The 13523-nt window shown below is 36.4% G+C and overlaps 1 protein-coding gene across 1 annotated transcript in view; it reads left to right on the forward strand.

The window, feature by feature from the left end:
• Positions 1-13523, forward strand: part of gmds (GDP-mannose 4,6-dehydratase) — a 363184-nt gene that overhangs the window by 273173 nt on the left and 76488 nt on the right. Inside the window, 1 exon segment of the mRNA NM_001037253.1 lies at positions 12936-13054. Within this exon segment, the coding sequence (NP_001032330.1) occupies positions 12936-13054 (119 nt within the window).

The following is a 13523-nucleotide window of genomic DNA, read 5'->3' on the forward strand; positions in this document are numbered from 1 at the left end:
GAGAAATCATCCAAATGTTGAACAGTATGTCCCAAACTGTGAAATCACCTAACTTGTGAGACACCTGCAGATCTGGTAAGGCTTTGGTGGACTCCCTGATCCCTTGATCACCTTGTGTGGTAGTAGCTGTTGTACATGGAATGAAATGTGCATTACACTGTATTTGCTCTGGTTAAAGCCTTTTTCAGGGCCCTTGCAGCCTCACTTATATGCAAACCTATATTCACCTATATCTCAAATAGGTGAAGCCATGATGTTCTTATGATAAGAATGTAAGAGTTAGGCGAGAATAGTCTGAAAAACATTGCTCTGTTGGCCTGCATTGCAAACATGCAGGCCAAATTTTATTTCTTTTTCCATATTCTTTCACGTGCTCTTAGATGGACTTAACCGGCTCCCTGACCACTTCTTAACTTGAGCACTTCATAGCATTTCGTACTATTCGAAAGAAGGGTATCCACTTGCTGCTCACTAAAGCATGGGCACCATATGACTAATTGCCCTCTATAGGTCACAATACATATATGTTAGCTATAACATGCACTCCTAGCTGACAATATGTTGCCTTGTTGTTTGTCTAAGTTTCTAATAGAAACACAGCAACGGAGCCATAATAACAAATGAACAGAATATGTTACTTCTCAGAACTGTAATGGCAGGTGTAATATCAGGACAAATGACAGTACTTCAAGAAACTGAAAAGTACATTGTGTTTCAAGTTATGTTTCAAAAAGTGTCAATGGTTCCCATTGATTAAATTTCAGAGCAACTGTACAATAAGCCATGGGAAAGCATTTAATGATTGGTTTCGATTTCGTAAACTATTGGACGATTTTGAAGCAAATACTTTTAAATGACTTCACCTGTTAGGATGAGAACTGGTCCCTAATTTAATAAGAATTCTGCATTGTACTCATCTGGGTGAGGCTGAAAGAAGCGCACACTACAAACGGTGGAAGCTGAATCCTCTTCCAGACACGTTGCATCATAGCTAATGTGTTATCAATAAGAGCATTCAGCTAGGCAATTGGCTTGGTATGTAACAATGAGCTTCCATGTGACGTTCGAGTCTGCTGTTTTTCTCTTGTGGGAAGAGTGTGGGTTTTTCCTGGCATGGGTATCTGTGGCTGCAGTTTGGTTACAGCAACCTCAACCCAACCCACTGGTTTTTCGCAGTGATTAATCCTTTCACAGTGAGGCACCTTTCATGTAAGAGGGTGTTTGATGTGTTTTTCATCTTAAATTCTATCACAAAAACTAGGGAGAAAAAAGATTTACAATGCTAAACAAAGCATATGTTTTGTCCTTTATGCTCTTTAGTTTCATATTGAATCTATATATGTCTGCTGTAATGTAGCCCCTCACACCAAAGATACATCCCTAAGCTGCTTTCCCATTCCCCTTTACCCTGTGGTCATTTGCATCCTTGTGTAATGGTCAGTGTTGCCTGATCAAGCGTTAATGAAATGTGTATATTTAAAACCCATTTGGGTTGGTGGACTGGTGACTTCTGATTTAATGAGAACTCCTTGATTTTTGTTATTATTTAATTGTAATGCTTACCAGCAATTTTTATTGGCTACCTTAGATGAACTATAAACTGCTGCTACTGAAACTGGCATGGCTGTTTTTCATTTACCTTAAAATAAAGTATACTCTCTTTGCTCAATAATGCATTGTATATTGCATATATGAAGCAATATATTGGCTCACCATTGTACAGGTATGTTATCTGTTGTTCAGAAACCCATTATCCAGAAAGCTCAGAGCTACAGACCATCTCCCATAGAATACATTTTATTCAAATATTTCAATTTTTTTAAATGAATTTCATTTTTTTCTGTGATAATAAAACATTATCTTGTAATTTATCATAACTAAGATACTGTATGATTAATCCTTATTGGAGGCAAAACAATCCTTTTGGGTTTATTTAATGTTTAGATGTTTTTTTAGACTTCTTGTACTTTGTACTTGTGCGCAGTTTAAACCAAATGTTGGGTTATTTATGTAGAACAGTCTATGTTATATAAGTAATTAGCATTTGATTTGCTGCGTCCATTTCTTTGGCTGAGTCTTATTAGGATAAATATTTTTATTTGTCCGACAGAAAAGCAAAATTTTTCTCCAAATGAAATCAGTTGTAGATGGCAACTCCCTGAAATTGAACGATCATGAAAATACTAACAATTGGAATGCATAGCACAACCATGATATTAGATATCACAATGTTTACATTACTCATAGTGTCATATTATGGTAGCCCATCAAAAGGAATAACTGACCACAACCAAACCCTTGCAGTCAATTCCCTATCCAAGGTTATATGCAGGAAATACCTCCAAAAAAGATTTTAATTGCATGACATTGAAACAATTAATGGGGAATAGTGCCTGCTAAGCCCTCACTAGGGCCTTGTCCTGCTACAGAAAAAAAAATAATTGGCATACCTGTAGCAATCAGTGGGTGAAGCCTTACGTATAAATACAGATAGGTCTCTTACCAGTGTAGTAATTAAATGTTTAAATGTTTTGCTAGGAACCCAAGTATATCCTGATCAGTCTGAGCAATTCTTTATTCTTGTGACAAGCATGCTTGTAATTACATTTAATTGTACTGTGTAGTTTAAGAAAGCAATCCTGCCCTTTTTTACACATACTCACACACACATATTTATATATAAAGATCTCTTTGTTCTTGTTTTGAAAAAGGAGAACTGTAACTATGTAATGCAAAAACTTAAATTAATGTACACACCTTGACCTCTTTATTATGCAGCACTTAAAGGGAACTACACTCTGCATTCCCTTGAAACATGATTACCCAATATGTCCCTTACAAACAACCTATTCTCCTTTCTGAAACCACAACCCATGTGGTTTCTACTTTTCTGAACTATAAAATTAAGTGGGCTGAATACCTTTGAACTATCACACAACATAGGCAAAACTGGGATAACTGCTCATTTTTTAAGTACAGGTATGTGACCTGTTATCCAAAATCCACAACGTTTTCCGGATAAGGGGTCTTTCTGTAATTTGATTAATCATAACTTAAATCTTTAAACATTAAATAAACCCAATATAATTGTTTTGCCTCAAATGGGGATTAATTATATCTTATTTGGGATCAAGTACTTAGTACTGTTTATTATTAGAAAAGGAAAAACATTTTTTTTAATTATTTGATTAAATTGTTGTCTATGGGAGATGTCCTTCCCATTATTTGGAGCTTTCTGGATAATGGGTTTCTGTGTAACTCATCACATACCTCTACTAAAATTTCTTATTTCCTGTGAAGTATGCCATCATTGCTGTTCTGTTTACTGGTTCATTTATCTTTTCAGTACTGGCTATACTATTGCATACAAATACACCTCAGATTTGTACATGTACAGCATATCACATGTGTTGCTCTGCAAGAATAACTGAAATATCTGCAGCCATTACATGTATGTATCATGCAAAAAATTAAGATTTGTGCTCAGAGAGACAGCAGATTCATACTTTTAAAGTGTATCTATTAAGCTGTTCTTAAATGGAGTTTCTTATTGGGAACTATGCATACCCTACTTGTATCCTTTCATAAAGGGTGTTATTACAAAATGCTTTTATGTACTCCACCTCCAAATCTGGAGGTGTACATACATGAAATATCATATCAGTATCATATTGCCACCCCTTCAAGGACCTCTTTACTTCAGGGCATTCAAACAAGCACTGTTTCAGCTGCATCTGTTGTTAGACTTCTGTTAGTTTTAGTTATTCTTTATGGAAGCTCAGGTCCTCTGAATATAAGTTCTTATGAAGGGTGCAGTTCCAGACATATTTGCTGAAACAAAAGGGGACGTTGGTTGTGGAGAGCTTTTAGTTCTAAAAGGCATTCAGTGGAACCCCTTTGGATACATTCTTTGATACAGGGCTTAGTAGTGTTTGTTTAGACATGTAGTGAATGAATAAAGAAAAGTGGAGCCAGTCCTGTAGTTACTGATGACTACAAAGTGCCTGCAGCTGCACAATTTTTTCCAGCAGTATTGTTATGTCACTATTGATTTTTTTAGAGTGATTAATCATCAAAGTAAAGAAAATTTTCAAAAAATGTGAAACCTTGCACACTAGGATGTGTGACACCTAAGAACAGTTAAATCTATTCTGCAGTTGCACTTGCACTTGTAAATTGGCCAACTGACAAGTGCAATTCAAACCACAAAACACAGCCATTCTCAGCCTTTTTTTAACAAAGCTACCCACAGATATAGAACTTTGCTTTATTTATTATGGCTTTTTGCATAAGTATTGTATTGTTATGTTTTTCATAAGCAAATATCCCTCATAACGCATAGTTAGCCACTTCCATGGAACACAGAGTATCTATTATTACTTTATATTGTATTGGGCATACTCTTGGTCACCAACAGTACCTGTGGAAAAATACTTCCCCAGGCCTCATGCTAAATAATGGCAAGGGTTACTGTATGCTCACATGAAGTAAAGAAACACTGTCATTTTTTTGCTAAAGATAAATATTAGGTAATAGGAAACTATAGTGGTTTGCTCTGTCTAGATTCCCAGCAAGCTAATTGGGCAGAGTTAACAGAAATATGAGTGAAATGTGTATTACTGATGTTTCAGCTTCGCTGGCTAGTAATACAGTCTGGGTGGATTTAAATGGAGCCTGCTCTGTTATGAGTTTTAAATGGCTTACTATTTATCATAATCACCGTTCTATCGTAAGCTGTTTTACAATTGCACAGGCTTGTATTCTGCTTGTATTCTACAGTCCTCATTATTGCATGAGATACTCCTAGTCCAAACAGGAAATTATCTGATGATTAGGAATTTAACTTGAAAATGATTAGGGACTCAAAGCAGTTTAAAATAAACAAGGTAATTCACACTGAAAATTAACCTTACAGAAGCCAAATAATGTTTGGATTATCTTACAGTCAATATCATAGTGTGCAAGGTGATAATAAATGAAATAACTGAACCTTCTTTCCAAATAAAAAAAAGTTGATAGCCACGGTAGAAAAGTTTGGTTACTCAGTTTTCAATTTAAGTAGGTATCCCTTTATTCATATTTGTATCTGTTCATATGAATTCGAGCTGCATTACTGCTGTTACCTACTGAGCCAAATGTTTCAAGAGTTCATCATATTATAATAGTTAGAAATACCAGAGCCATTTCACTCAATGTTCCAGCTCCCACTATAAATGCAAATATAGAGAGTATGAATCTTATGCACAGTTATGTACGCTTTCACACATTACATCCATGACAGGAAGCATACATGGAACGCAAACAATACTTACAAATAAACCTTTTTCCTTTAAGGAAGTCCTCCAACTAGAATATCACTCTAAAGACTTCATGCCAAAATAGCTGATTTGTTCAAAAACAACTGCCAACTTTTGACTTTGCTCAGATTGTGATTTTAACCATTACTTGTATGTATGTTCCTTAAAATTAAAAGCAAAAGCCATTAGCATTCTTCTATCTGTATTGTTATTGATAATAGTTATACCAAAAGAACATATTCTCTGGAATATCACAGGGATTCTCTACATGCTAATAGTTTGGAAATGGGACTACCCGCATTTTACCTTTTTCAGTGAACCAGAAAAAAATGGTGTAAAATCAGCAAAATGTATTATGCATTATATAGTGATGGGGCCACAAACCATCTGTGTAAGCTAAAGAAAACTTAAAATCAGGGTATGGTATTAGATTGTAAGCTTTGCTGAAATTGGGAGCACTCTTTCAAAAAAAGCTTGCTTTACAGATTTGTGTAAAACCAGTGTAATGACAACAATAGTAAAGCTTTGCACAGTGCCGTTGTCAAGTCTTGCACAGGAGCACATGGTAAGGAATGTAGGAGAACATCAGTTAAACCTAAGTTTGATTAACAGTGCTCGTTTGTCATGGGTGGCAGCACAGTTAATAAGTATTCTTGGTTTGGCTGCTGAGCGGAAGAAAGGGAAGTAAGCAAAGAGATTCATGCGCTGACATATCTTAGGATAGGAGCCATGCACACAATTATATTGGTATATGTTAATCCACTAAAGATTTTCTTCCTCAGTAGATCAGGTGAGAACAGAATGGAAAGGATTCTGGTGTGGGCGTTGGCTACATACAGCAAGGCAATGCAGCAGGATTGTACTTCCCTATGAAAACCAAACTTTATCACTCAGTATACATAAGATTTGGCAGTAGCAGTCGCTAAAGCACACAGAGCAGGTGTCCCACTCACGTAGCTCTATAAAATGCACAAGATTGGCATATTTATACTGGATCCTTCAGCACATGAGCAGCTTACTCACAATAAATTTTATATACAGCTCAAGGATGTCCTCAGGTGAAGTGAGTCACAAGAACACTTCACTATTACAGCTCTTGCACATTCTTCGTGGAATTTTATTGAGTATTACGCTGTAAGTTACTCTTTGCCATAATGAATGTTTCATTCCAATTTGATACTGGAATTAAATGCACATGTATCAAAATCAAATGACAGTGTAAAAGGTGGCGTAGAGTTCACGCTTCTTCTTTAATCCAGCATAAGGCACCTTAACGAAAACATAAATGTTTACAATTCTTCAAATCTCTGACCTATATAATGTGGTTAAAAGATAGCCAAGAGGTTGCAGTGATCATATCTCGGATTGCAGCCCAGCCGTGTCATGGGTCATGTGGTTCAGCATGTGAACAGGAAGGTGAGAATTGGTGAACTTTTGCCTGAACTGTGCAGTCCATCAGGGAATAAATGGACCAGATCAACGCTGCGGCTGTATAAGGAGGTAAACGGCTGAGTAGCTCTCACACAGAGGCCTTTGTGCTCTGCACATGATCTAGCATTATGATGGGACTCCATATTCCCTGACTTTATAGCAATTACTAAGCCATTATCACGCTAAAACACTGGATCATTTATCTTCTAGCTCCAAATGTCACCTGTTCTTCATTTACGTCTCAATAACCATTAATTATACTCAGTGGAAATTTAAACAAAGCTTTTCTCCTCTGTTAAAACCAGTGAAAGATCCAGTAATGATAAATAAATCAGCCACTATGTAGCTCTCATTTCTCGTTCTCAGACTGAGGTCTGGTACAATGTGAACTATTAGAGGAAATGCCTCGAAATTGGTAGGTCAGGGGCCTGGGAGAGTCTGTCTGACCATTGTGTAAGTGCAGATTTCTGGCACTTGTTCCAGACAAGTAACTCGTACGCTATGCAAATTTCAGTCGTGGCATAAGCAGAGATTACAAATATCATCCAATCATAATTTGAAGGTGGTGTGACTGTTTCCTTTTTGTGTAAATAACAAAATTGCAGCTTTTTTAAGGCTACTACAGCTTGCTTCCCGACAAAGTGGCTTTATAGTATTGATTACACTTTTCATTACCCTGACCAGGAATGATATTTTAACTGATGCACACAGAATTCCTTTTCTCTGCTGGCTCATGTAGCATTAAGTGCAGCAAAAGCCAGATATTTCTTTCATTTTAGAAGTTGAAAACAGCATTTTTTTTTTTTTTGCTTTAGTAGAAAAGTATTTGGTTATATGTTCACAGGGCCATAAATGCAGTTTAATTCCTATTTACAAAAGTTGCATCACTGAATATTGGGGGTTCTTTGAAAAGTAAACCAGCACTAAGCAAGATTAGGTTGTGCCATTTTGTTACTGACTAACCTAACTTTATTCCAGCCTGAGTTATGGGATTCATAGGATGCACTGTAAATCACTTTTGATGCCACTTGTATATCCTTAAGGAATGCAGATCTGAGTGCCAACCTGCTAAGAGGCAGGGAGGATTACTAAATGGTTACTAGATTTCTTGTTGATTGATGATTTTAGTTACTGGAAGGTCACAGACTGGCAGTGCCGCTATAATATATGAACACTAGTATGTCTCCTATATTTGATAGTTTCGAAGAATATACTTAGATTCGCCAAAGATCCTGGGACCATATCAAGACACAATCTCATAGTATTCAGGTCATGGGGCTCCTAGCTGAACCCTTGTATCCTCAAAATGCTTATACTTCATAAAATTTACCATTTGAATTTGGTAAATTTTACCATTTGAATTTGTGGATTTTAATGCAAAAACCCAGGCTAATAATGAATTAATACTACTAGCAACCTATGGGCACTGCTTAGGCAGCACTAGTAAAAGGTTCATTTAAAATATACTCTTTAAATATGTCTTTGTGATAAGTGAAGTTGGGATATTTTGCATCATATAAAAGTTCACTGAAATGCATTGGCGCAAATGGAAAGGTGAAATTAAATTGCAGTTAGCGCTACAATCATATATGTAGAAATAAATCTGATAGTCTAGATATCCTTCTCCTATTTTCTCAGGCCAGAAATTCTCCAAGTCAGGTTGACCAAACCCCTATTTAATTTTTAAATAATCAAGTAGCAGATGTGGACAGCAAGAGATGAATCTAGAAATTCTAGAGCAAAAAACTTTGCTGTTGGTTAACCAATACATTTTTCCTCAAAACTACTTCAGGATTTTTAAACCTGTTCAATAGATATCTAAATGACCAAATGCCAAATTGGTAGCTGAAATTTGCCGGGTATGGCCAGCTTAAATTCAAAATTACCTCTGTCAGGACTGAAACTAGATTAGGCCGAAAAGGCATGTGTCTAGGGGGAGGGACGCCAAGCACTTAACTCTTCTGCCTTCCATCCTTGAGTTCTGGCCCTTCTATAGCTTGTCACTTCTCTCCCTCCCTCCTGCTTCTCCATTAACCCCCCAATTGATATGTAACTCTGGTACCAGCACTGTGGGTGGCAGGGGAATCATGGAAATTTGTGTTACACTCTATAGTTCAACTCCATGTGTTAGGTAATGCAGAAGGAAAATTATCACTTACAGAAGTGCATGTTTAGCTGCATTTCTTGGATTAGTAACTTTTGTGTTTTCACTTCAGTCGGTTTGCAGTGCAAGATAAATACGAATACAGTCTTTTGTTGTGTTATTATTTTATATTGGTTAAGAACTGTAAACTGACAAGGTAAATGCCATTTATTAAAATACTGTATCTTGTTATATGATGGCCCCTATGACTATAGGATCACAGAGACTAATATTCTATGAGCTGAATTAAAAATGAAGGGAAACTATATAAGACTGTTTCCTCATGAGTCTTAAATGAGTTGCTTCCAGCATTGGCACTAAATCTTTTCCTGGTTCCTTGGCTGGTACCAATTGAACATACTCATCCCGATGCTTGAATTTATGTACATGTCCATGACCTGAGATATAAATAATTGCTGTCACCATTAGTGATCCATGTCTCATCAGTCCTGACTCTCGAGGTGTGGTAATAAAGACTTGTTTATTCATGCACTGTTTCATACCGCTAAGTCAAAATTAATCTTTGCAACTGTAGGTCTATAAAATATATCACTCTGACTTTCACAACTTGCTCTTATCGCTTGACCTCTAATCCAGACCAACAGTATTATAAAAATAATTATTTAGGGATGTAGCTGAAATTTGTATTGCGTTAATACATCTAAAATATAGGTGGCCTACATATTGTCATATCAATAACATATATATTAGGCACCTCATTGTGTGTGCTGTTTTTATCCTTAATTATATAGCACAACATTGTTCTTCATTAACATCGCAGCTTCTTACAATCACAAGTCAATATCACACACATATAATGCACATTAGGAGCCAGTTACCCTGCTTGGCTGCATGTTGGAATGTGAGAGGAAAACAGAGTACCTGGGGAAACCCCAGACTCCTTGCAGACAGTTCTTGGATAGTAAGAAACCCTGGACCCCAATGCTGAAAGAAATGCCATGTCCTTATTTTCTCCCTTAGGGCGAATGGACGCCTACGTACCTACACCCAGCCTGGCTCTCTTTGATCCTGTGCAGATTAATGCAAGCAATGCTGAATCCACTTCACTTCTCTCTTATCTTCTTTTATATTGTGCTCAGGGAAACATTGTACGCGTCCTTAAACTCTGATAATGTTCATATTTTTCTAGTCCTCAGCTCTGAAGCAGTAGATCAGAAACGTACATTGATCAATTAAATGCTAGTGTAATGGCCTTTTCTGTGCTGTAGCTGTGGGTATAGCATATGTATATGTAGTAAATATATGTTTTTCACTTTCCAGCACTGCATGAGTGCAAATTATACTGTTTTTATTACTGCATAAATGTAATATGAGGGAGTTTCCTTTCCAACAGTTAATTAGCATTACAGCTAAATTATAGTATATAGAGCTTTAGTTGATTAGTTCTTTTTGTGAATGCTGGCTGCTTTTTGTGCAAACCAAATGAAAGCAGTGTTCCTGGGCATTGCCGTAACTAAATAACAGAGGACAAACAAGGGCTTATGGTCAATTGATTCTGTCCCTCCCTTTAAATTGCTACTTTGTGATGGGATTAATGTGTACTGAAATGTGTGCACAAGGTACTGTCCTCCTTCAAAAGGCTAATACAGAGTGAAAGTGAACCTAGTGTTCCGTGTGCTGATCTGGCACCTGACTGCACTGTGGGAACAAGGCAACATTGCATCATCAAAAACCTGACCATTAATGTTAGACTAATAATGGTCACTCTGTGTTTAAGAATATACCATGAACATTGCTTTAACACGGTTGACAATTTTTTCTCTCCTTATTGCTGATTTCTTACTATTCTTACTGGCTTTGGCAAACAGTGGTAATGAAGTACTGAAAGTTCATGGCAAATAAACATATTAGTGTCTTTATTGTAGTTTACACCCTCAAGGATTTATGCCTCATACTGATAGTATAGTTGCCAATATTTGAAAAAAATGCCTAGTGTTTGGTCCATCACATGGAATCTTCCCTAAACATGGAACAGTTTACAACATAATCTTGTGTCATATTAAAGGGGTTACCTTTAAAATTACCTTTTAGTATGTTAAGAGTAATATTCTGATACATTTTGCAATTGGCCTTCATTTTTATTATTTGTGGTTTTTGAATTATTTAGCTATTTGTTTAGCCGCTCTTCAGTTTGAAGTTTCAGCAGCTATCCAAATTACCTCAGTAATCAGCAGCACTTTGAGTGAGAGCCTAGAATATGAATAGCAGAGGGTTTGAATAAAAAGATAAATAAAATTGGAGCTTTCCAGAGAAATTGTTTATGGGTTGCCGGGGTCAGTTGCATGAAAATGATTTCATTTTTGTGAGTATCAGTGTGAGAGAAGAAACTGAGACTCTCTAGCCTAGGAAGCACTGAAGTACTTCAGTGCAGTTAGTAAGCTTTACAATCTTGGGCCATTTCCATTGACACACATTACAATACTAGATAATGTTAAATTTGTTCCTGTCAGTGCCTATAAAAGACAGGACTGATGGAGTGAATTGGAGTTTTCTCTGCTGAAGTAACAAGTAGCATCTTACCCTTTTGCTAAATTTACCAATACAACTACTTCACAGAACATAACACCCCTTGCTGTAAAAACTAATTTCCACCTTTCGAGAGATGCAATTGCTTCTTCTAGAAAGATCTAATGGTGAATAGGGCAAAGAATTTATTATATGGTCCCCATATATATTTATACTTAGCGATCATATTTCTCCCCTTAAGCGCCTCTGCTCCAGTGTAAACAATCAAAGCCTGACCAAACTTTTCTATACCTCCGTGTTATTTTGTCTCAGTAATTTTAGCAGTAATCTAGACACTTATTCTTATGCCCCTGCCTGTTTCGCAGCGGTCTTTTTGACGCCCTTTGTGATGACTTTAGTTTAAACAACCATGTGGGCTGTTCTGGCCTTGTGCCATTTTTTTGTGACTTTTGGCAGTTTGCAGTCTCTGCCTAGACCCTGATTCATACCCATCTTGTTAGCTGTTACCATGCAGAATTCCCATGAAAGCGTGGGAACATAACAGGAGTTTTAGCAGCATTGCCACTGTGGTGTGTATATTAGCATTGTGTCTTTTGATTAATGGCACCCCATGGTACTGATAATCAAACACCAAATTATGAATGTATGACACATTAGGTATATTTGCTGAAACAAGTCTACAATTAGCCTTAGACTATGAGTTATGTAAACAGAATTAATGCAAAAATAATGAAAATGGAGCAAACACTATGCTAGAGTGCCTAATGCCTGATTGTAGTCACTATATGGTAAAAGTGGCATCCAAAGAGCAGTGAATTCAGTTTCAAAGACTCTGTTATTTTATAAAGCGTTTTTGTTAATCTTTTGTGTCGAGCTTCCGTTACTCAGAATTACTGTGCAGACGGGCCAGGTTATGGTGCTGCTTCCACTTAAAGTGAAGCAGATTGGAAAATTGAGGGATGACATTTCCTGTTGTAGAATTCACATAGCGCTTGGCATACCAAAACAAACCTAAAATCCATTATAAAATATAGGAATGTCAAAACTCAACTTTTCTAGCTACATAGTTAATAAAAACATAACAGAGCTTAAAATCCATTATAAATCTGTTATAAAAATGTGGATTTAACAAATTTTCAGCATTTGACACTGCTCTGACATTATTCAGATCTTTTAGGGATAATTCGGCAGGAAAGTTTGTAGTAAAACCTCTTTTACACTAGAAAAAAAAAACAATGTGCAAATAAACTGTACTAGTCTTTTTTTTTTTATCATACACTTGATTGATTCATTTAGCTGCTTTGTTGCTTTAATACCCATGCCTAGTTGTGTCCCATTAATGTGTTACTAAATAGACAGCACGCATAAAATGCTTGTGTAATATATATACTATGAAATAAATGTATAACCCATAAAATGCTGAGGTACAATTGCAAGAAATGACTTTGCATTTGCTCTACAGAAAGCCAGAGTCTGTATAATTATTTTATTTTTCCCTTTCAGAAAAAATAAACACATCAGTTGGTAGAATATTAAGCATGTTAGACTGAGTTTTTCTCTGTTTATTTTCTTTGCAGGCTATGTGGCTGATGTTGCAAACAGATGAGCCTGAGGACTTTGTCATATCTACTGGGGAGGTCCACAGTGTTCGTGAGTTTGTGGAGAAAGCTTTCATGCACATCGGGAAAACCATTGTGTAAGCAAATTGCATGTCAGCAAGGCATATTAATTTGATCTGTGTGTACATATATATATATATATATATATATAATTGTCAAAGAAAAGTGGCACTGCTAAAAAATCTGGGAGCAAAAGTCTTAGCCTGTTGTTCCAGGCTAATATACAAAAAAATCACCAAAAAAAAGACACAGGCAACATTCTACAGCTTCCCACTCCTTTCTCAAACCATAAACATTACAATACATAGTCACACTTTTAAAGGTGTTGCTCCACTTCTCGTCCCACCCTTTAATTAGATAATTAAACCCTTCACATGTGGATTTTTTTTACAATCATTAGATACACATCAGCAATCCCATAGTTATAAAGGTAACTGCTTTACATTCTTTAGATATTACCCAAAATTATTGGTACCCTAAGCTTGTTTCTAAACAAATCCAGTCTGGTGAAATTTATGATTCTTACCCCTAGGTTCAAGTGTTTGT

The sequence above is a fragment of the Xenopus tropicalis genome, chromosome 6 (genome assembly GCF_000004195.4).
Source record: "Xenopus tropicalis strain Nigerian chromosome 6, UCB_Xtro_10.0, whole genome shotgun sequence".
NCBI lineage: Eukaryota > Metazoa > Chordata > Amphibia > Anura > Pipidae > Xenopus > Xenopus tropicalis.